This window comes from Symphalangus syndactylus, chromosome 11, assembly GCF_028878055.3.
Source record: "Symphalangus syndactylus isolate Jambi chromosome 11, NHGRI_mSymSyn1-v2.1_pri, whole genome shotgun sequence".
Classification (NCBI taxonomy): Eukaryota; Metazoa; Chordata; class Mammalia; order Primates; family Hylobatidae; genus Symphalangus; species Symphalangus syndactylus.
Genome location: NC_072433.2, coordinates 132,882,523 through 132,906,517, shown reverse-complemented (window position 1 = coordinate 132,906,517; position 23,995 = coordinate 132,882,523). Strand labels below are relative to the sequence as shown.

General features: G+C 49.6%; 1 protein-coding gene across 3 annotated transcripts in view; it reads left to right on the top strand.

Moving 5' to 3' along the window:
• The window catches only part of ZCCHC14 (zinc finger CCHC-type containing 14), an 84,236-nt gene extending 60,860 nt beyond the window's left edge, over positions 1 to 23,376 (top strand). Inside the window, exons 4-14 of one of the 3 annotated variants that reach the window (XR_010114519.1) lie at positions 7,282 to 7,353; positions 10,429 to 10,538; positions 11,266 to 11,360; positions 12,080 to 12,134; positions 13,240 to 13,522; positions 15,615 to 15,706; positions 16,359 to 16,486; positions 17,536 to 17,676; positions 17,754 to 19,214; positions 20,394 to 20,557; positions 22,625 to 23,376. Coding sequence is in view for 2 of the 3 variants with exons in the window: in XM_055232695.2 (XP_055088670.1) it covers positions 7,282 to 7,353; positions 10,429 to 10,538; positions 11,266 to 11,360; positions 12,080 to 12,134; positions 13,240 to 13,522; positions 15,615 to 15,706; positions 16,359 to 16,486; positions 17,536 to 17,676; positions 17,754 to 19,309 (2,532 nt within the window). In the remaining variant the exon portion in view is untranslated. Of the gene's footprint in view, positions 1 to 7,281; positions 7,354 to 10,428; positions 10,539 to 11,265; positions 11,361 to 12,079; positions 12,135 to 13,239; positions 13,523 to 15,614; positions 15,707 to 16,358; positions 16,487 to 17,535; positions 17,677 to 17,753; positions 19,319 to 20,393 lie in introns of those variants that run through there. The other 2 variants (XM_055232696.2, XM_055232695.2) reach the window with 2 other exon arrangements.
• Positions 23,377 to 23,995: the final 619 nt, after the last annotated feature.

The following is a 23,995-nucleotide window of genomic DNA, read 5'->3' as shown; positions in this document are numbered from 1 at the left end:
TGAACCCGGGAGGCAGAGGTTGCAGTGAGCCGAGATCGTACCACTGCACTCCAGCCTGGGCGACAGAGCGAGACTGCATCTCAAAAAAGAAATCAAGTTAAAGTGATATGGAAAGAACTAGAGTAATTAATTTTGAAAAGAAGAAACAGATTGGAAGACTCTCCCTACCTGATTTCAAGACTCCTTGAACACAGCAGGATCACAACGCTGTGAGGTAGCAAAAGGGAAGGCAGCACAGATGAGTGGGACAGAAGAGGCTCCAGACAGACTCACACACACGCCGGGTATGAAGGAGTGCCACAAAGAAAGGATGCGCTTTTCAGCAGACACCCTGGAACAGACGTCCGTATGCAGGAGAAGCGAGCCTTGACTCCCGCCGCAGCCCTTACGCCAAATTAACTCAGAAGTGATGAGAGACCTAAATGTAAACCCAAAACAAAAACTGCTGGGAGGAAACAAACTTTGTGATTTTAAATTAGGTGAAGATTTCTGAGATACAGCGCCGAAAACATCCATAAAAGACAAAGTCGATGAATTAGAATATATTAAAATTTAAAACTTTCTCTTTGAGAGACACTATGAAGAGAATGAAAAGGCACAGATTAGGAGAAAATATTTGCAAGTCATGTAGCTGATGAAGGATTTATATGTTCAAAATGTATAAAGAATTCTCAAAACTTTTTTTTAAGAGATAGGGTCTCCAGCTGGGCGTGGTGGCTCACGCCTGTAATCCCAGCACTTTGGGAGGCCAAGGCGGACGGATCACCTGAGGTCAGGAGTTTGAGACCAGCCTAGCCAAGATGGCAAAACCCTGTCTCTAGTAAAAATAGAAAAATCAGCCAGGCTTGGTAGCCGGTACCTGTAATCCCAGCTACTCGGGAGGCTGAGGCAGGAGAATCGCCTGAAGCTAGGAGGTGGAGGTTGCAGTGAGCCAAGATCATGCCACTGCACTCCAGCCTGGGCAACAAAAGCAAAACTGCCTGGAAAAAAAAAAAAAAAAAAAAAGAGAGATGGCGTTTCCTTCTGTCACCCAGACTGGTCTTGAACTCTTGCCTCAAGGGATCCTCCTGTCCTGGCCTCCTAGGTTGCTGGCATGAGCCACCATGCCCAACAAGTTGCTTTTTCTTATTAAGTTTTGAGAGTTCTGCCAGGTGTAGTGGCACATGCCTGCAGTTCCAGCTACTCGGGAGGCTGAGGCAGGAATATCCCTTGAGGCCAGGAGTTCAAGACCAGCCTGGGCAACAGTGAGACCCTGTCTCCACAAAGAAAAAAAAAGATGATTTGCCAAGGAAGATACATGGGTGGCAAATAAACACATGTGAAAAGATAGTCACCATCATCATCATTAGGAAAATGCCATGTCAACCACAGTGAAAGGACGCTGCACACCTCTTGAAATACCTGAATGAAAAACGCCGGCCCCACCCACCTCAGGATGCAGTGTGGCGGAGCTAGAATCACATTCACCGATGGTGGGAATGTGAAGTGGTGCAGCCACTTCAGAAAACAGTCTGGCGGTTTCTTAAAAAGTATGACCCGTTCGCCGGGCGCGGTGGCTCACGCCTGTAATCCCAGCACTTTGAGAGGCCAAGGCAGGCGGATCACGAGGTCAGGAGATCGAGACCATCCTGGCTAACACAGTGAAACCCCGTCTCTACTAAAAATACGAAAAATTAGCCGGGCTACTCGGGAGACTGAGGCAGGAGAATGGCGTGAACCCCGGGGGGCGGAGCCTGCGGTGAGCTGAGATCACGCCACTGCACACTCCAGCCTGGGCGACAGCGAGACTCTGTCTCAAAAAAAAAAAAGAATGACCCGTAAGTTCCAGCCTAGGTATTTACCCTGGGGGAATTAAGCACATGTTCATAAAAGATTCATGCATGAATGTTTATAGCAGCTTTGTTTGTAACATTCCAAGAGTGTAAACAACCGAGACACCCGTTCACAGGCGTGTGGACAGGCCAACCCTGGTGTTATGTCCACGCAGTGGAATACCACCCAGCAATAATGCTGAGGGGTCTTAGAATGGACAACTGAGATACTCAGCCATATGCATGAATCTCATGTTGTGTGAAAGAAGCTAGACAACTCCTTCCAAAAAGTTTATATTCAGTCCGTTTATGAGTCTAGTTACATAAAATTCTAGAAAATGCAGACTCATCTGTAGCAACAGAAAGCAGTCAGTGGTTTCCTGGGGAGGGGCTGGAGGACACCTCAGGGATGATGCTCCCTGCCGTGGTGGGGCATGGCTCACAGGTGCCCTCAGATCAGAACAGCAGATGGACCCCTTTAAATATGTGCAGTTCATTGTCAGTTATAATTCATTACAACTCCTTTTGTAAAAAAAAAAAATACTTGAAGATTCAAATTTTCCTTTTGTCCATAGAACCTTGACTAATGAAAATCAAGTTATTTAAATAAATTGTCGTTTGTAAGTGGAAATAAATAGCAATTATACTGTGACTAGAGCAATAAACCAGCATTCGTAGGAATGTCTGCTATACTTCGGTGAGGTGGAACAGTCTGTTGCTGACAGTATGGCAAGATTCAAAGAAACATTTTTTTCTAAAAACTTATTCAGGGAGAAATAAATAACTTCTCCCTGTCCCACTGATTTTCTCAACCTTGTTTCTTGTTTTAATTTTTATGTATCGTTGTTTTCCAGGATGCAAAAAGGTTACTGTTTTATAGGAAGATATAAGTAACTGGATTAAGATGAGTTCAACTTTGTTTTCTATGGAGTTGGTTTTGATTTTGCTGAAATTGTAATTGCTAGTTCCTAGTTGCTGAGGAAATCAAATCAATATGCAGGAAGCAAATGATGGAACCTTTTTGATATAAAGTCAGCATGTAGGCAGCTGAGGCAGGAGCATCACCTGGAGGCCAGGAGACTGCGACCAGCCTGGGCAACACAGTGAGACCCGTCTCTTAAAAAAAAAAAAGAAAAATCATAGAGGCCAGGTGCAGTGGCTCACGCCTGTAATCCCAGCACTGTGGGAGGCTGAGGCAGACGGATCACTTAAGCCAGCCTGGGTGACATGGTGAAACCCCATCACTACAAAAAAATACAAAAAGTAGTTGGTCATTGTGGCACTCACCTATATTCCCAGCTACTGAGGAGGCTGAGGTGGGAGGATCACTTGAGCCTGGGAGGTCAAGGCTGCAGTGAGCCAAGATCATGCCACTGCACTCCAACTTGGGCGACAGTGAGAGACCTTGTCTCAAAAAAGAAAAAAAATGATAAAACAATACTAATAAACAACTCTTACTAAACCATCGTTTAAAGTCACCCAGACATTATTTTAGTGTTACCTTTTCTTTGAAAGTTTATTTTTTCACTTGGGTGGCTGAGGCACAAGGATCTCTTAAACCCGAGAGGCAGAGGTTGGTTGCAGTGAGCTGAGATCGCGCCACTGTGCTCCAGCCTGGGCAACAGAGCAAAACTCTGTCTCAAAAAAAAAAAAAAAAAAGTTCATACCCCGAGCACCACTGACTGCTCCGAGTATGCTGTCAGTCGCTATTAGCAAAGAAGGAGTCCTGGCAATTGTGGTTTCCCTGAGTTTATCACGTGTACATGTGCACAGCATAGGGCCCAGTGATTCCTCAGGCATTGCCAGAGCAGCAGGCACTAGGTAGACCCTGCCCCCCAAGGTTGGGGGCCTGTGGTGATGAGTGTGGCTGCAGAAGGCGAGCCCTGGCGGAGCCAAGGGGAGATTCTGGGTGTCTTCATGTCTCACCCAGTATCCAGCACTATTTACACTGGAGCTGTTTTGTGTTTGTTTGCTGACTGACAGGGACTTAGAAAGCTGCTCCTTCCCCCCCATGTTCCCCCGTTGGCTGGAGCTCCTCTGGCGTGCATGCGAGCCCGCGTCCTGTAGGGTTTTTGCTCTGCTCTGTAGACCGCTGCCTCGTCTTCCTGCCTTTAGTTGAGTGTTTCATTCCTACTGGCCTGGTTTTCATTTCAGAGAACTCTTGAGCTCTGACAGTTCTTTTTTCATAGCATCCTGTTCTCGGATATGCCTTCTTCTCTTAGCTTAGTAAGAGTATTAATGAAAATTTTTTAGTTTTCTTAGAGTCCATGCTTTCCCTCGGCTGCTGTGTTCTCCTTACTGGCTTTGCCTGTCTCTGTGCTGGGCCTTGGCTCTCCTCAGGGGTCTCTAAAGGCCTGGGGGGTCCTGGGCTGCCAGTCCCCTCAGGGGTGTGGCTGGGCCCTGCCCCCACAGGTGCCTGGCTGAGCCTTTTCTTGTGCAGAATGAGGCCACATGGCTCCTGTGGCTCCGGAGGGGGAGGCTGTGTGGAAAAACACTGATGTTCAGAGACAGTCCACAGCGAGCCAGAGGAACTAGACTCTGCCTGTGAAGACGTCCTGAGCATGTGTGGGCTGTGTGCACATTTGGCTTTGGAGTATGATTAAGATGCTTTAAAATTCGTACAGATAAGGCTAAGTAGGTTTTCAGGGACGTGATAGAAAATGCTGTGCCAGAATCTAATTGGCAGCACTTTTTCTTGGTGAAATGTAAAGTAATGGGGTAGCTGGTTGTGGATGCTTGCGAATTTGGTTGGACACGTGTCCCCATAGTACAGGTCAGGCAGGTATGACAAGAGGACGCTCTTCCCACCCCCACGCCCTTCCAACGGCCGGTTCCCCTCCTGGCGCTCTGGGGCAAGTGGGCAGGTGAGGTAGAAGGCTCAGCTGGGTCTGGATCACGGCTGCTGCAGCTTAGCCATCAGCCAGCATCACCTGCAGAGCGACATGGGCTGGTCTCCGCCTGGCTGTGCGATCTGTTTCCAGTGCTCACTTTCTGACAGCCTTAGGGAGGAATGTGAGCTGCACCTGCAAGTCAGAGAAAAATGTATCCGAATACAAAGTAGAAGAGTCCTGCGTAATTAAAGTGCGTAACTGTCGGAAAAGCAGGTTGTCTGTTTCAACATAAGATGGTCTGTCCACACCACGTTTTATAGCTGGGGCGTTGGATTTCACATCTTCCCTGGGTTAGGGCACAGTAGGAAAGATTCAGCCTAGAGGCAGGTGTGAGAGCTGTGCAGAGGAGATGTTTTCTATGGCACGCTTTACCTTGAAAGAGACACGCTGTCAGCAGCGCGGGGGCCAGCCATCTTCACGGCAGGGGTTTGTGCCTGTTGTTGGTGGTGTTCTTGGAGTTCTGTGTGGGGAGCAGCTTAGGAACCTCTCCCCAAGATTTTTGGTGTTGAAAGATTTTAATACTTAAGTCAGAGAAGTAGCTCAAACATTTTCTTTTCTTTTTTTTTTTTTTTTTTGAGACGGAGTCTTGCTCTGTCCCCCAGGCTGGAGTGCAGTGGCGCGATCTCGGCTCACTGCAAGCTCCGCCTCCTGGGTTCACACCATTCTCTTGCCTCAGCCTCCCGAGTAGCTGGGAGTACAGGCACCCGCCAACACACCCGGCTAATTTTTTGTATTTTTAGTAGAGACGGGGTTTCACCGTGTTAGCCAGGATGGTCTCGACCTCCTGACCTCGTGATCCGCCCGCCTTGGCCTCCCAAAGTGCTGGGATTACAGGCTTGAGCCACCGCGCCCGGCAAACATTTTCTTTTCTTTTCTTTTTTTTTTTTGGATGGAGTTTCGCTCTTGTTGCCCAGGCTGGAGTGCAATGGTGCGATCTCGGCTCACTGCAACCTCCACCTCCCAGGTTCAAGCAGTTCTCCCGCCTCAGCTTCCTGAGTAGCTAGGATTATAGGCACCTGCCACCATGCCCGGCCAATTTTGTATTTTTAGTAGCGACGGGGTTTCTGCACGTTGGTCAGGCTGGTCTCGAACTCCCGACCTCAGGTGATCCACCCACCTCAGCCTCCCAAAGTGCTGGGGTTACAGGTGTGAGCCACCGCGCTTGGCCTCAAGCATTTTCATTTTAGGTGTGGAAGATTCTGGGTGGCAAGGTGCATGCCTTGCAGCCGTTAGTTCCAGGGACGTTGCTGCTTGCCTTGATGAATTCTGGTAGGCACTGGGGTTCTGGTGAAGAAGAGGTGGCTCTTCCCTCGACTGGCCTGTGTGTTATGAGGGCGTGATGAAACAGACCCAGGAGTGACTGCTGCGTGATGTGACGAGACTGGCCTCAGTTTCAGCAGACAGGAGGGTGGATGCCTCGGGGACTAGACTCTGCAGGCCCGTGGGTGTGGGTGTGGGCGTGGGAGCAGAGGTGGTTTGGGTGCCTGTGAGCTCTCTTTGCTCTAAATCAGTGTTAATACAACGTTTTCTTTTACATAATGTATTTGGTCATTTTATTTGCCGGCTTGAAATCTCTCGGGTTCTTGTGGACTTGAGTGCAATTTGCATTTGGTGCTTGTCCCTTCCTGACCTGGCCTCCTCCCTGTCATTTCAGGCCATCCCCTCTGTCCATCTCATTCCTGTAGCTAACTTCTTATTTGCCTTTCAGAAGTCAACCCCAGCTCTTCTCCATGCAGAAACTCCCTCTAATGTGCAAACAGTACACTCTCCTTCCCTCTCAGTCAGCTTTGGTTAGCACCTCATGTGATGACCATTGTGATAGCCAGGGGAAAGCTGAGCAAAAAGACACCGCCCCTTCCCCCTGGAGCTTAGTGTGCGTCTGGGGAGATGGACGTCCGTGGAGCCATGCAGTGACACTGCCCATTGCTGCATGCTGGGAAGGAAAGGTGATGCTCACAAGGGCTGGGCACACCAGGCGTTGCAGAACCCCCTCCAGAAAGCTCTTTTCATTCCTCTTCCCCAGACCCCTCCTCTGCTGCCTTGGTGATCACCGTCCTGTCCTGTTGCTATCAGTGGACTCACACTTCCCCCACAGCTCTGCAGTGTGCTGAGAGCAGGGCCTGGGCTCACTGTGTGCCCACAGCACCTGGGCGGGCGCACCACGGGCCCTTACTTGTGGTGGAAGGGCTGCTCTCTGGGAATGTGTCGGTCCTGCATCTGAGGCACATAGGCTCACCTAAGAAGAGGAGTTCCCCTGAGAAAGTTGAACAGGGCACACACAAGCAGTTGTCAGGGATTTTCTAGAACTTACAGGAGGCAGCTGTAGACCCCAGTCTGGAGTAATTTGGTGATATCTGAATAATTGCATAAAACAAGTTAAACTTTAGAAGGCCTGGAGCTCTGTGACTGTTCTTTCTGTAACAAGTCAAGGGATGCTTAGGTGCTTCCCACAGCAGGTGTGCAGCCCACCGGGCTCAGCTGCCGACTGAACCTGTGCCCCAGTCGTACCAGGACACGTGTGCTGGGAACCAAGTATGTGGTGTCTGTTTCTAAGGTTTGTTTGTTTGTTTGTTTTTAAGGTCTTATGGTCTGATTCTTCAGTAACATCAGTAACCAAATCTTCCTCTGAAGTGACTGAATTCATTTCAAAGGTAAGGTAATCAAGGGCTCTTATAAAAATTGAAAGAATCACATTCCCCAGTGGCTGATGATACCACAGAGTAATTTCAGAGGCCACTCCCTTCAGCTAGCGAGTGAGCGTGTGCAGGGCGGGGCCTCCTGCCCAGCCACAGTGGAGTCCCAGGCCCGCTGCCGACAGGAGCGCTGCTGCGAGCACAGGTCCGTGACCCCGCGGATCCCTCCTTCAGTTGTTGAGACTGAGATGAGGCTGAGAGATGCGCCAGGCATGAGCGACTGATGAGGACATTTGGTTTCTTTTGTTGCTTTTCAGCCCCCCAGGTTTTCTTGGCAAAGGCTGGAGGAGAGAGGCACGCTCAGGTGGCTGAGTGGGTAGAGACTTCACCTGGTTCTACCTTTATCTGTTTTTTTTAATTAATTAATTTATTTATTTATATATTTATTTATTTATTTTTAAGAGACTGGATCTTGCTCTCTTGCCCAGGCTGGGTTGTGGTGGTACCATCACAGCTCACTGCAGCCTTGACCTCCTGGGGCTCAAGTGGTCCTCCCACGTTTATCTTTACAAATATCTGGTTCAGCAGATACCATCGAACAAAAAGTTCCGCTGCTAAATAAATGCCTCTTTGCCTCCATGTGCATGTATACACACAGTTGTAACTGCACACATGTTTAGGGCCCACTGGCCTGTGCTGTAGCGTGAACCACTGTCTCAGCCAAAGTGATGCATCTCAGGCAGTCACCTTTGTGAACGGGATAACATATGTAAATGTCTCCAAAGAGAGTCTTACTTTTCATTATAAAGCCAAGGCCTCCTCCTGCAGGAGAGCCGTGGAGTGAGGAGGATGTCTGATTACACTTATCTTTTTGGCCTCTCAGGCATTGAAGAACACAACAGTGCCACGCCTTCGAGGGTAACACACACACCCCCGGGAATCTGCTTTTCCCTCTGTAGTGTTTAAAATACTAAATCTCCTCGCCTCTGCGTGTAGTTTCTCCTTTTGTTAAACACAGCTTCCCTGGACTCCACTCATGCCGACTGGAACTTCGACCTCTCATTGGGCTTTTGTCTCAGTGTTTTTTTTTTTTTTTTTTTTCTTTGAGATGGAGTCTCACTCTGTTGTCCAGACTGGAGTGCAGTGGTGCAATCTCGGCTCACTGCAACCTCCACCTCCCGGGTTCAAGCAATTCTCCTGCCTTAGTCTCCTGAGTAGCTGAGATCACAGTTGCACACCACCACGCCCAGATAATTTTTTTTTTTTTTTAATTTTTAGTAGAGACAGAGTTTCACCATATTGGCCAGGCTGGTCTTGAACTCCTGGCCTCGGCCTCCCAGAGTGCTGGGATTACAAGTGTGAGCCACTGCGTCTGGCCTAATTTTGGAAAATTCTTATCCATTTTCTCCTCAAGCATTTCTTCTGCCACATCCTCCCCTCTCCTGGACTCCGGCAGCACGAGCCTTAGATCCCTGGTGCTGCCGCCCCACCGCTCTCCCATGCTTGTGCATTTTTCTGTGTGTGCCTCTGGGTGGTTCCTGTGCCCGTTTCCACCCCAGCCGATTCCCTCAGTTCTGCCCAGGCTGCTGCGGAGCTGTCCATGTACTCAAGTCCTCATTTCTGCTGCCAGGGGTTTCTTTTGTGTTTTTTCCCCTAGGTTTTCCATTTGATGTGTTTATGAAGTTTCCATCTCTCTGCTGAAAGTTCCTGTGTGTTCATGCATGTTGTCATTTTCACTAGGTCCTTTCGTACGTCCATCGTAGCTGTTTAAAGTCCCTGTCACGTAGGTCCCACATCTGAGTTATTTCTGAATCTAGTTCTAATGATTGCTTTATCTCTTGACAATAGTTTTTTTTCTCCCTTTATTCCTTTTTTTTTTTGGTATGTCTTGCAAATGTCGAGTGAATGTCAGACATGTTTAGATGACCGTGGAGCCAGAGGAGAGCGATATTTATGCCTGGAAAGGGTCAACACCTCTTCTGCCAGGGCCCTTAGTGGGGTCCTGGAGGCCGTCTGGGCAGGACAGAGCTGGCGCTGGGCTCTCTTGCTGCCTCTATTACCGCAGGGCCTCTCCAGTGGAGGCAGCTGCTGCCTGAGTCTGGAGGGTCTTCTCCGCCGTTTTGCTTCACTCCCAGCTTTCAGCCATCCCTGCAGGCCTGTGGCACACAGCAGGGCACTCTCTACCCTCTTGGCCCCTTTTCGGGGGTAGACCGCTGCTGCTTGTTTGCGACCTGGTACTGGGCTTGTGGGGGCAACGGCCTTCACTCTCGCAGCCCAGCCTGATCCTGGGCAGGCCTGTGTGCCTGGGCTTTGGGGCAGCACTTCCTCAGTGCCCTGCCCTCCCTGGCGGGAGCTGACCTCCTGCAGCGCCAGAGTGCTTTTGCTTTTCTCCTTCTTCCAGGAGCAGCAGGTCTTTGTGTGACTGGTGGCAGAGGAAGGGAAGTATCGCCCTTGCCCCACTCCTAAAATCTGGGGCTTTGGTTTGGGCTCTGGGGCCAGGAGCAATTTTTGTCCCTCCTGCAACGTCTTAAGGGCTTTTCCTCAGATGCAGAGAGTGGTCCTGGGAATTGTCCTAGGCCTGGTGCCCCGTCCCCAGGTGCCACTGATGGGGCTCTCTTTGGCTCCTCCTGCGGAAAAGAACTTGGAAAGAAGGGCCCACTTGCCCCGCCTGGGGCTCCGGCGTTTCTGTTGGCCACGTCACCCTGTGGCAGTGTGTCCATCAGAGCCTGTCTCTCCGGACCTGCTGGTGTGGCAGCCACCGGGACCTTGTGCCCTGGCTTCTCGTGGGGGCAGGTCCCGTTTGAAATTAAGTTGACTTAGTGGCCCAGCAACTCTCAGATGGGCTCAAGGAACTTTGTGATTGTGCAGATTGTCAAGCTTTTCCTGATGTAACTGTGAGAGCGATGTTCTTTTGTGACTTTCTACACCCTATGTAGATGTGGGCCCCAGAATAGCTCTGACGGGAGGTGTAAATCGTATCAGACCAGCAGGCGGCACCATGGAGCACCTCCTCCAGGTTTTCCTGCAGTAGGGGAATTCTGCTGGTGTTGGATGGGTCTGGACACACCTCCTCTGCCTTGTCCTCTCTTCCAGCTATCCCAGCTCTACCCTGAAGAGAACCTGGAGAAACTCATTCCTTGCCTAGCTGGTCCGGATGCATTTTATGTGGAGCGAAACCACATGGATCTGGATTCAGGCCTGAGGTGAGGCCCTTACCAGGCACCCGGCGCATCCACAGCTGGCAAGGACAGGCTGGTCCTGTGGTCAATGCTGTGGTCCTCCAGGGAGCTCCGGAGGACGCGCAGCCACCTGGACCTGGGTCTCTACTTTGCCTCTAGGGATTTCCATTAGTTCTGGACTATTTGGGAGCCCTCAGTAAGCTAAGGGTGGTTCTGAGTGTGTGAGGAAGGGAATTCAGGGTGGGTCCCACCACGTCGTGGGCTTTGGCAGTCCTGTGAAATACTCCTGGGCTGCTGTTTCTATCCTGTAGCCCAAGGTTGAGACGATTCCCAGATAAAACTGGCATCTCTTAAACAGTTTCTCTGGACCGTCGATCGTGTCTTGGCTCACGTGGCACACGAAGTAACATGGCCTACCAGTTCCGTAAATGTGCTGCTGCCGGGGCCCTGGGGACCAATGTCCAAGCCCCTTTCTGGCTGGTGGGTGGCACTGATCTCATGTCAGAGGGCATGACTCCTGTCGTCGACGTTGGTGACCATGAATACAGCATGGAGGGGAAGGGCTTGAAGAAGCAGTGGCAGTCGGGCAAGAACTCAGTTGAATTAAAGCAGGAAGAATATGAGGCTCTGGCACTTCTGGGTTTTTTCCTCTAATACACATTTCTCTTGATTAAAAATTAAATTTATTTCTTTCAATTCGTCAGCAGGAATGCCATTTTAATGTTGATAAGACCACTTGTTTGCCTTTTAGGTACCTGGCCTCATTACCTTCTCACGTGTTGAAAAATGACCATGTCAGGAGGTTTCTCAGCACTTCCTCTCCCCCCCAGCAGCTTCAAAGTCCAAGTGAGTTTGTAAAATATGATTAAATAAAAATTTTAAAAAAAGGAAAAAACAGCTGGGCGCAGTGGCTCATGCTTGTAATCCCAGCACTTTGGGAGGCTGAGGCGGGCAGATCACCTGAGGTCGGGAGTTCAAGACCAGGCTGACCAACATGGAGAAACCCTGTCTCTACTAAAAATACAAAATTAGACTGGGCGCGGTGGCTCACGCCTGTAATCCCAACACTTTGGGAGGCTGAGGCGGGTGAATCACGAGGTCAGTAGTTCAAGACCAGCCTGGCCAATATGGTGAAACCCCATGTCTACTAAAAATACAAAAAAATTAGCCAGGCGTGGTGATGTGTGCCTGCAGTCCCCGCTACTTGGGCGGCTGAGGCAGAACAATCACTTGAACCCGGGAGGCGGTAGTTGCAGTGAGCCGAGATTGCACCACTGCACTGTAGCATGGTTGACAGAGCAAGATTCCATCTCCAAAATAAAATAAAATAAAAAAATACAAAATTAGCCGGACTTGGTGGCAGGTGCCTGTAATCCCAGCTACTCAGTAGGCTGAGACAGGACAATCACTTGAACCCAGGAGGCAGAGGTTGCGGTGAGCCGAGATCGCATCATTGCACTCCAGCCTGGGCAACAAGAGCAAAACACCGTCTCAAAAAATAATAAAATAAAACAAATATTTTCATTGTCTATACATTTTTATGGTGTTTATTTTTAAATTTATAGGTCCTGGCAACCCCTCCCTTTCTAAAGTAGGTACCGTGATGGGCGTGTCTGGAAGGTGAGAAATCTTCTATGTAACTAGCACAGTTCAAATAAGCATTTTACAATGTTTACTTTGAGTTCTGTGTAAAGTTGTTCCAAGAATTAAGTGATGCTCAAGTTGAGTCTTGGATGATATTGAGAAGAATTGGGTAGAGAAGATTCAATTTACGATTTCCAAAAAAAGAGTTCTCTAAGCCACTGGAATCAGAATTCCCAGGGACTCCTCCCCAGTGCAAGGTCCTGGGCCCCGTCCCGGACGTAGAAAATCAGAATTTCCAAGAATCTGGCTGTGAGAAGCCTGCTCCCAGAAGCATGGGGTCACGCTCCTGAGGAGCGTCCCCTGTCAGTGCGGGCCCTGGGTAGCTGCAGTCGCATGCCGGCAACACAGAGGCCCCCCATCTTTGCTGACAGTGAGGTGGGCCGTCGCAGACCGCTGCACATGCACCCCCATAGGGAGTCTCGTGGAGATGTAGTCTGGGCGCGAGGTTTTGAGGAATAGACTGGCATCCTCCTGGTGTCGGGGTAGGGTAAGCGCCCAGTCAGCGGGTGTGACTTTGCAGTTAAGGAGCAAGGCCAGACTGGAGTGCTGGTCATACCTTCTAGCCTTCTACGTTTTAGTTTTCTAAAAAAGTTGTATTTGAACATTAAAGATTTGATAGTCTGTTTTGATTTATGATTTATCAGTGTCATTCTGTGACTTAGAAGTAACAGAAATACTTATTGGAGTAGCATGTTTTTAAAAAATACAAGTAACAGAAACTTAGCAGCTAAAGCAGAAGTCTGGTGGAGACAGATACATGCACATACATAATACACATATGTACACAGAAGTAGACGCATACTCCCAAGCACAGGCAGAGGCATGTGTGTGTATATGCACAGCCGCCGGTATACACACATGTACCCAGGCATGCACTACAGAAATCTTAGCTGCAGAAAGGTGGTTGGGGAGGGAGGGCAGTCATAGCACGCCATTGTTTGCAGTTCATGGTGGCCTGTGACGACAGGGCCGGCCAAGAGGCAGAGGCTGGCACAGAAAGGCCTAGAAGTGAGGTCTGTGGTGGAGTCTGTGGTTGTGGAAGCCACAATCTCTCTGTGTCCCTCTTGCCCCTGTGCCACAGGCCTGTGTGTGGAGTGGCTGGTATCCCGTCCTCGCAGAGCGGAGCCCAGCACCATGGGCAGCACCCAGCTGGCTCAGCCGCCCCCTTGCCCCACTGCTCCCATGCGGGCAGCGCAGGCTCAGCCCTGGCCTACCGGACCCAGATGGACACATCGCCTGCCATCCTCATGCCTTCCAGTCTGCAGACCCCTCAGACCCAGGAGCAGAACGGGATTCTAGACTGGCTTAGGAAACTGCGTTTGCACAAGTATTACCCCGTCTTTAAGCAGCTCTCCATGGAGAAGGTATGTCAGTTGCCTGGCTGGCCCTACAGAATTGCTGTTTTCTCAAGACCTCCCTGGGGGAATTGAGTTTCCAAAACCAACACAAGGTGGAGGAAGTAGGGAGGCCGAGGCTCCGCGCCTGTTCTTAAAGGGGACGGTGGGCTTTGCAGAGGCTGCCTGCAGCTGCAGCCAGACAGAAACAGGACATGTTGTAAACAAACAGCTTGTCTAGGTGCTTCGAGACCTTCACAAACTAGATGCTGTGACGGGAGGGACAGTCCTTCCCCAGAGCCCTGCTGTGGACAGGAATCCTGAGCTCTGGCACGGTGCCCTTTTTAGACATCTCTCGGCGTAGCTGGCGCAGTCACTGCGGCGGGCCAGATCTAGAGGAACGGGTGCATTTTACATCTTCCAAGCAGTCGTACCTAGAGAATTCTTATGAGGAACATTTTTTCACTGTTAAAAACATTCAGAAATTTCTTAAGTCTTGATGTCAATGATAAAACTAGATTAAACCCATACAAGGTATTTGAGCTCTGGACTCCCTCTGCTGGGCAAACCGGCTTGGTGGCTTTTATCTATGTAAAAATTTCGAAAAATCTACAGTTGAACCTAGAAATCAAGCTTTTACTACATAGTTAAATCCAAATTGTAAGTATATTTGTAATACCCTTTGTTTAGGATTTGTGAATTTTTTTTTTTTTTTTTGAGTTGGAGAGTCTCACACTGTCACCCAGGCTGGAGTGCAATGGTACGATCTCGGCTGCCTGCAACCTCCGCCTCCCGGGTTCAAGCGATTCTCCTGCCTCAGCCTCTTGAGTAGCTGGGATTACAGGTGCCCACCAGCACACCTGGGTAATATTTTGTATTTTTAGTAGGATCGGGGTTTCCCTATATTGGCCAGGCTAGTCTCGAACTCCTGACTCGTGATCTGCCCACCTTGGTCTCCCAGAGTGCTGGGATTACAGGCATGAGCCACCGCACCTGGCCAAGGATTTGTGAATCTTAAAAAGCAGAGATTTTACTAACCTTGTTCATAATTAGTTTTAAATGTTTTATTCTTATGTTTGCATTGAGATGGCCTAAATCACAAATCATGTTAGGAAATAACATGAAAATTAGAGGCTGGTGTGTTTGCGTAGCACCAGCCTACACAATGGAGTAGCCACACAACCATTCAGCATGGATGGCGTCTGCTTTTCTGGATCACTTGCTACCTGACAAAGTTGCTGTCATCCTTGGCCGGGCGCGGTGGCTCATGCCTGTAATCCCAGCACTTTGGGAGGCCGAGGCAGATGGATCATCTGAGGTCAGGATTTCACGACCAGCCTGGCCAAGATGGTGAAACTCCATCTCTACTAAAAATACAAAAATTAGCTGGACGTGATGGTGTGTGCCTGTAATCCCAGCTACTCGGGAGGCTGAGGCAGAGAATTGCTTGAACCCGGGAGGTGGAGGTTGCAGTGAGCCGAGATCACACCACTGCACTCCAGCCTAGGCGACAGAGTGAGACTCCGTCTCAAAAAAAAAAAAACAAAAACAACAAAAAAAACCCAAACAAAATAAGAGCAAGATTTTTGTCTCAAAAAAAATAAAGGAAAATAAAAGACGACCATCCTGCAGAGGGTGGTGGGTTCTGAAGGGACTGCACTGTGATAGGGCCATCCTGGGGAGGGTGGGGGTGGCACGCTATCATAACTCGCATCTCCACGGTGCTTCAAACTGTGACTTATGCAAGACGTTTTCTTTAGTCACCTGCCCCAAAGCAAGTACCTGCTGGTATTTACTCACAGAGCAGAGGGCAAGTGGGCTCCTTTGGCAGAGCCGCCAGCCTGTGAGGTGGTGCACCCATCCACACGGCCTGCACAGAAGGTGCCCTGGAGGGGCTGGGGACACTCTTGCTCAGAACCACATCTCGGAGTTGAACCGCTGACACCAAGCCATTTAGCAAGTAAGGGTTCTAGGATTCCCCAGCCTGTAATTGCTGAGTTCAGCTGGTTCTGTTTGCATATTCCAGAGGTAGAATAAATGTACTGAATTCAACTCCAAGTTCTTTGTTCTCAGAGTCCTACTTATGTCACCATAACTTTGTAATTTGTTTTTTCTGTGAAAGTTTTTGAGCCTTACTGAAGAAGATCTGAATAAATTTGAGTCTCTCACCATGGGGGCAAAGAAGAAGCTCAAGACCCAGCTGGAGCTGGAAAAGTGAGTGTGAAGTGGGTTTTGAAACCTGTGTTTATTTCCTTTTCTCATGTGCCAAATGGAGTGCTGAGGCTTCCAGTGCTAAATACTAGTGATTGGATTAGTTTCTGTTGCTTTTCCGGTCCTTAGAAGAGCTTTTATTTATTTACTTATTTATTTTTTTGAGATAGAGTCTCGCTCTGTCGTGCCCAGTCTGGAGTGCAGTGGTGCAATCTCGGCTCACTGCAACCTCTGCCTCTCGGGTTCAAGCGATTCTCATGCCTCAGTCTCCCAAATAGCTGGGATTATAGATACCTGCCACCACGCCCGGCTAGTATTTTGTATTTTTAGTAGAGATGGGGTTTTACCATATTGGCCAGGCTGATCTCGAACTCTGGACCTCAGGTGATCTGCCCGCCTGGGCCTCCCAAAGTGCTGGGATTACAGGCCTGAGCCACTGCGCCCGGCCTAGTCACGCTTTTAAAGTTCTACAGATATGTCTTAGGTTTGACAGGAAAGGACCTTTATAGTAAATTTGACCAATCAGAATGATTTCCTTGCCTTAATGCTCTGGGGGGAGTTTCCCCGTGGTGTGGAGTAGACCTGTCTCGAAGCCGCATGTGAGGCAGCACCGGGAGGCAGTGCTCACTTGTTCCTGTGCTTTATTATTTCACAGGGAGAAGTCAGAGAGACGGTGCCTGAACCCCTCGGCCCCGTCGCTGGTCACCAGCAGTGGTGTGGCTCGAGTGCCCCCCACCAGCCACGTCGGGCCTGTGCAGTCGGGGCGGGGCAGCCACGCAGCAGGTGAACAAGGGTGTGCCAGGCAGATGGGTTACTCATACACAGAGAGGGCCGGTGTGCCGGGCAGGTGGGTTACTCGTACACAGAGAGGGCCGGTGTGCCGGGCAGGTGGGTTACTCGTACACAGAGAGGGCCGGTGTGCCGGGCAGGTGGGTTACTCGTACACAGAGAGGGCCTTGTGTTCCTTTTGATCATCAGATTTTGAATCACACCTATTTGATTTTTACATTTTTAAATCTTTATACTCATTTTCCATTAACTGTTATAGTCTCTGCCATCAGAAAATCGAAGGGACAGTTGGCTTAGGAGCTAGAGGGCAGTCACCTCCCTGAAGTTGCTTGGGCAAAAGGATCAGGTCCAGAAACTGCGACAGTGAGAGTGAGCTCGTGGGGGTGAGCAGAAGTGAGATGGGAGTAGCCTGCCCCCCTCCCCAGGACTGGTGCCCAGAGGCCACTTTTAAGTCAGTGCCTTTAATGTTGACCCATCAGTGACATGGTTCTCCATGGACCTTCCTGCTTTCGGGAACCCGCAGTCTCAGCGATTTGGTTTTCATCCTCCCCTCTCCGAAAGGGTGGGACACCTGGCGCGCTTGCTCCGTTGTCTCACAAGAGGAGCCCGGTTTTCTCCACAATAGAAATAGGAGGAGCAGTAGCTCAGGAGGAAAAGAAAAAATAAACCTGGCAGGATGGATTTTAAGTGGTGATTTGACTGAAAAGATCTCCGTGACTGGGCCGGCCTCGTGAGGGGGTGCAGTGTGGTGCTGTGATAGTTCCTGGTGGTGCACTGGGGGTTCCCCACACAGGGCATTGTTCTGGGGTTGATGGTGGGGGCAGGCAGGGCCCTGGCTGAGGGGGTGTTCATTATCGCTGCCATTTGAATCTCTGCTGCATCCGTCACCGTGCGGCCTGGGCCGGCGTGCTCGTTTTCTGACTCTCAGAGCCCTGTGTGCCCCTGGAAGGAGCACCTGCCGACAGTGCGATGCAGGGGCATGGAGTGGGGCTGAGCCTGTGGGGGCGCTAGTTGAAGGCTGCTCCTCTGTCCCTTTTCTGCAGAGCTGCGGGTGGAAGTGGAGCAGCCCCATCACCAGCTGCCCCGGGAAGGCAGTTCCTCGGAGTACTCCAGCTCCTCCTCCAGCCCCATGGGGGTGCAGGCCCGGGAAGAGAGCTCTGACAGCGCTGAGGAGAATGACAGACGTAAGGGCACGTGCGTGGTGCTGGCTCGACCTGGCCCAGCTGTGGAATGTCACTGACCACTCTGTTTCCCTCTCTAGGTGTGGAGATTCACTTAGAGAGCTCTGACAAGGAGAAGCCGGTGATGCTACTGAATCACTTCACTTCCGGTTCCGCCAGACCCACGGCCCAGGTTCTCCCTGTGCAGAATGAGGCCAGCTCCAATCCATCAGGCCACCACCCCCTGCCCCCGCAGATGCTGAGCGCAGCCTCACACATCGCACCCATCCGCATGCTGAATTCCGTGCACAAGCCGGAAAGAGGGAGCGCGGACATGAAGCTCCTCTCGTCTTCTGTGCACTCTCTTTTGTCTCTAGAAGAAAGGAATAAAGGATCTGGACCAAGAAGCAGCATGAAAGTGGACAAGAGCTTTGGCAGCGCCATGATGGACGTGCTGCCCACGTCCGCACCCCACCAGCCTGTGCAGGTTCTCTCTGGGCTTTCGGAGAGCAGCTCCATGTCACCCACAGTCTCCTTTGGTCCCCGGACCAAAGTCGTGCATGCGTCCACGCTGGACAGGGTGCTGAAGACAGCACAGCAACCGGCCCTGGTGGTGGAGACCAGCACGGCCGCCACAGGGACGCCCAGCACAGTCCTCCACGCCGCCCGTCCGCCCATCAAACTGCTGCTGTCGTCATCTGTTCCTGCTGATTCTGCCATTTCTGGGCAAACTTCCTGTCCTAATAATGTGCAAATAAGTGTGCCCCCTGCAATAATAAACCCCCGGACTGCTCTGTACACAGCCAACACCAAAGTTGCCTTTTCTGCAATGAGCAGTATGCCAGTGGGCCCCCTGCAGGGTGGCTTCTGTGCAAACAGCAACACTGCCTCTCCCAGCAGCCACCCCTCCACGTCCTTTGCCAACATGGCCACGTTGCCCAGCTGCCCAGCCCCCAGCTCCAGCCCTGCGCTGTCCTCCGTCCCTGAAAGCAGTTTCTATAGCAGCAGTGGCGGTGGCGGCTCCACAGGAAACATTCCTGCCTCCAATCCGAACCACCACCACCACCACCACCATCAGCAGCCCCCGGCACCCCCGCAGCCCGCCCCGCCCCCGCCGGGCTGCATCGTGTGCACGTCCTGTGGCTGCAGCGGCAGCTGCGGCTCGAGTGGCCTGACTGTCAGCTACGCCAACTACTTCCAGCACCCATTCTCCGGTCCGTCCGTGTTCACCTTCCCGTTTTTGCCCTTTAGTCCCATGTGCAGCAGCGGCTACGTCAGCGCCCAGCAGTACGGCGGTGGCTCCACCTTCCCCGTCGTGCACGCCCCCTACAGCAGCAGTGGGACCCCAGACCCTGTCCTGAGTGGGCAGTCCACGTTTGCTGTGCCATCCATGCAGAGCTTCATGGCAGGGACAGCAGGGGTGTACCAGACCCAAGGACTGGTGGGCAGTAGCAATGGCTCCAGTCACAAAAAGAGCGGGAACCTGTCTTGCTACAACTGCGGGGCCACTGGCCACCGCGCCCAGGACTGCAAACAGCCGTCCATGGACTTCAACCGGCCAGGTAAGCGCGCACCATGGCCGCGCCCACCAGGCTCCCGCGGGACCAGTGCACGCGAATGCTTGGTTTTTATGAAGAGTAAACTTACTTCTTTGTAAAGCAAATAATTTTTCGAATGCTTTCTGAAAGCGCGTGGAAATCTTCATGATAGGCTGTGAGGTCCCCAGAAGGGCTCCTGTTGAGTCGAAAACGGTCATGATGATTTCAGACAGCCTCTGGTTCTAGAAGGTGCTTAGCCGGTGTGGACAGGGCTTCCCTGGGCTGCCGTGTCCTGATTTGAGCCCGGAGAGGCAAGTGTGAGGGGATTCAGTGCTGCCCCCTGGCTTACACTGGGGCCCTCAGGCTGTGGTGCATCATCAGTCCGGACCCTCTGGGGTGGGGCTCGCTGTCCCGTCTGCCCTTTCCTGACGGCGCGGCTGTGGGTGTGGGGGGCTGTCACGCCTCAGCCATGCTGCATCTTCCGTTCCCTCCTGTTTTATCTCCACTATTTTTTTGTCTTCTTTAGTCAAATCCCAGTGGATGTCTGATGTAGTTATTATAATAGATTTCTTCTTGCTGTTTTGGAAACTGGGGACTGGGAAAGTGGGTCCCAACTCTGACAACTCACGGTGCCACTTTGCCAAAGTCACTTGATCTCGGCAGACTTCCAGTTGCTTCTAAGGGTTGCACTAGGTCTGTGGTTCTCAGACCTACCTGTACATCACGGTCACCTGGAGAGTTTTTAGAAACAAACCTGCTGACTCAGCAGGTCTGCAGGCAAGGTGGGTTGACAAGTGCTCTGCCATGCGGGCCCGGGTGAGTCTGTGCCTCCCTTCATAAAGCTGGCTGCATCTCCAGAGGCACGGGGCACTCACCAGCGCTCACCTGCCCTCACCCAGTGAAAGGACGCGTGTTAGAGCAGCCCGCCTGACGTGTGCAGAGCCTGACTCCCAGAGGAAGCTCCCAAAGAAAAAGATTGCAAACTTTTCCTGAGTCATTTCACCCCGGTCGGATTTGATAAACTCGTAAAATTAGGTCCCATTTTGCAGGGGCAGGAAGGGAGTAGAAACGGTCAGGACGGGTGGCCTAGATTTCCAGCACCAGAATCTTGCCCAGTGGCTCTGGAAATGACTGGACAGATTGGTGGTTGGTGGTGATTCTACAGTCATTCAAATTTGACCTCTTTTTTCCCCCTCTCTCTAGGTACTTTTAGGTTGAAATACGCCCCTCCAGCAGAAAGTCTGGACTCCACAGATTGATATTTTTCTCTGGCAACAGAACATTATTAAGCCATGGAGACATAAGGAAAATTAAATACAAAACTGAGAAGTCTAGTTGCTGTTGAGCTTAATCTTTTTAATCCAAAGGTGCTTTACTTTTCCTAGACTGGATAGAAAATCTAGCGTAGAAGTGCATCAAACTCGATTTATTGCCAAAACCCTAGATGGGAGCTTGGTGTCAGAACTTGCCTAGTGGGCATCTCCGTGGCTGGTGAAATCAGCCACCTACACTTTTGGCTGCAGTGCAGAGACGCCATGTCTGCCGAAGAGCATTGCCAACACTGGCCCTCCTAGGTTCACACGTCAGTTCCAGGGCAGCTACACGTGGTCTGAATCGAGAACTGAGCTTGGAGTTCTCCAAGTGGAGTTCCACCCGCCGGACTCCTGACACCCCTGGGCTAGGGAAAATGTCGACTTTGTTTTGTTCTGTTCCTAAAGTGATTAGCACTACTCTCTGGGATTTTTAAGGATTGCACTACAGAAGAATGTACCCTGATGTAAATCTCTGCAGTTCTGGGAGCCAAACTCCTCTGAGAACAGTCAGTGCAAGAGACTCCAATAATCCATATTTAAAGAGTCAGCACCAGCAGGCTACTCGACTTAGGACACAACAGAGATTTTAGTATTTCCTTCCCTCCTCCAAGCACTTGTAGCAGTTTCAGGTTTTTGATTTTTTTCTGCAAATAAATCTAAACTACATTATTAAATAGAGATAGTTTACTCGCAACAACTTAATTTCTAAGGGTCCAAGTCCCAGAGAATCCATAGTCGTCAAAGCTTTGAGAGTATCTTTCTTCCCAGCCAGTCAGTGGCTTTGAGCCCTATCTTCCACTACAAATGACCTCTCGAGGGGGCACGGCGACAGCGCGGCTCTGTGAGTGGCTGTGAGGATGCTGCACGTCCTTAGCAGAGTTTGCAAGTTGCTTTATCTCCCACGGGCTCCCCAAGAACCTCCAACCCCGAGGCTTATCGCTAGCGGATTCACACCTGAGACAGACATTTCAACAACGATACAGTCCTGTCATTTATCAGCAAAAGATTGGGGATTTTCTCCTGTCAACTTCTTTTGTATTAGGCTGTGTATTGATAGTTAATTCCGTTAAAAATTACTTGGAAAACAGTGGGAAGTGGTAGGACTCTGGAAGAGGCCACACACCCGAGAGCTACGACATGTGTGCAAGTCTGGTTTTGGTTAGGTAGTAATAAAAGTCCTCACCGTCGATCTCTAAATTTCAACCCACGGAAATGAAAGCCTTTTGTCAGAAATTTACAGAGTTAAATCTTCAAGGTTAAAGGGAATTTTCTGCTCAAATAATACTCTTATCTAAAATGCTAAAGTCTTCAATGTTAAAATACTGATTGGTAAAATCTTGAAAGGGATTTTGCAGTTGGATATTTTTTTAAAAAATTACAATATTCAGACTATTCTTAAAATGGGACAATCAGCCTCATGAATAATTGATGTAAATCAAAAGAATACCCTAGAATGAGGCATTGTGATGTGAGGGTTCAATTTTAAGAGCAGTTCCTAACTTCACAGAAACTAAAGCAGAAAGTTGTTACATTTTTTTTATGACAGGCTTTTAGTAGAATTTTTTAGTTTTGTTTTAGTTCAATTTTATTTCTATGCAATGCAGAATTAACAGACCTCTTCTCCTCATGGTACACAGTATTACAGTGTTGAAGTAATGGTGATGCTTATTACAACAGCTATTTAGGGGAATGTTACGTTGATCTCTTAAATTATAAACACTACAAAATGTCAAAATAATGAGAACTGACACAACTTTGCCTTAAAGAGTACTAGACTGGACCTTCTCATATTACGTTAAAGGAAGACTTAGAGTGTTCATTGATGTTTACGATTTTAATATTTCTGAAGGCCATTACGGTGGCCTGGATATGTGCTGAAAGCCAAACTTTTAAATTTTTTGGTTTTTTAAACAAAGAAATATTTTAAATAAATCCTATTTCAACACTGAAATTGTTGAAAACCGTCTCATAACAAAAAGAAAAAACATTTAAATTTTTGTTTTAGTGGTCAGTATAGGGGAATGAAAGCGTCTGTTGTTACCCATGTAACTATTTTGATAAGTATTAGAGGTTAACCTTAAATCCAGCAAAACATTAAAACAGAAACTTTTCAACTTGAAGCCTGCCATTCAGCGTTGAGGTAAATGAGTTCCGACATTGTCACGGCTGTGTTCCCGGCAGCGAAGGTCTCTGCGGAGCTTCCAGTCGTCTTGAACGTGCATGGGCAGTGTGTGACATCTCCAGGGAGGCTGTCCGAAGTCGAGAATCGTGAGCTGTAAATAGAAACTACACAGTGCAGAGCAAATGGAACCACCCATCCGTGAGGCCTCTTTCCTGAGGGAGCCGCAAACTTGGACTTGAGAGAATTTGCCAGCAGTGAGCTCGGATGCATCTCTCCGAAAGCAACCAAGGTCGGTGCGCCTGAAGAGCGTTTTGTGTTCATCAGACTTCCTCATCTGAAAACACAGAACATACTGACCCTTTCAAGTACTTAGTCATTTTCCTGAAATTGTGGTCTGTTTCAGAATGCTGTGGCAACCAGGTAGGTGTGGCACTGGCCACGTGCCACGTCTTTGCCCTTTGTAGTCTGTCAGATATTAAAGTTTCTAGCCCTGTTTTTTTAATCTCCAAGAATGGGGAAAGTGGAATGTAGAGATGGAAGCAGAACGTGATGTTGGGATACAACAGCGATTTAATCCTTTTTATTTTTTAAGCAAAACACTCAATTTTCTACCTTATTTTCTAATGTTGATTTCATGGTAATATTGACAGTTGGAAGTGTTTAACATAAAACTCATTGCTAAAGAGCACTGAGGAAATGGGAGCTAGCACTTGTAATAAAAATAAAGACAAAATATTTTCTTGAATGCATACATGTGATTGGGTATTTTGAAAACCAATATCATCTGTCATCTCCAAAAGATTACAGGAGTCAGCTTCTAAATATAGTAGTGTTAGAAGGTTTCGTATTTTTAATTCAGTACTTAGAATTCTAGGTCCTTTATTGCCCAAAGTCAGCACAGTTACTTTATACCACAGCCTCTGTCTTGGGGCACAGTCGTGGGGCAGGGTAGTGACTTTGCCTGAACATCACCCAGCTGGAATGCCTCCCATCTGAAGAGAGGCTGAGCCGGGCTTTAGACACTTGCCAAATGGGAACTGGGTTGCACCCTCCTTGCTCTCTGTCATTTTCTTGTCACTCTTCCTGCTTCCCAGTGTTTTGTTTTACGCCTTGCTCGTTGTACATCGTGATGACTGATGGTCTTCAAGGTTGGGAGGAAAGCCGTCTCCCTGCTTGACTCGACTGCTGTCCCAGAGGAGAGTTCTGTGCGACCTGAGCGGCGGTGGCTGCCATTTCCAGGATGCAGGTGACTTCCAAAGAATGAGTCAGGTGGCACTGAAAGCCATGGGTTCTGAAGAGGCGAATTTGTTGAAAAGTCCCAAGGGTCTGAATGAAAGCATCTTTAATCAACACTCAACACTCGCAATATT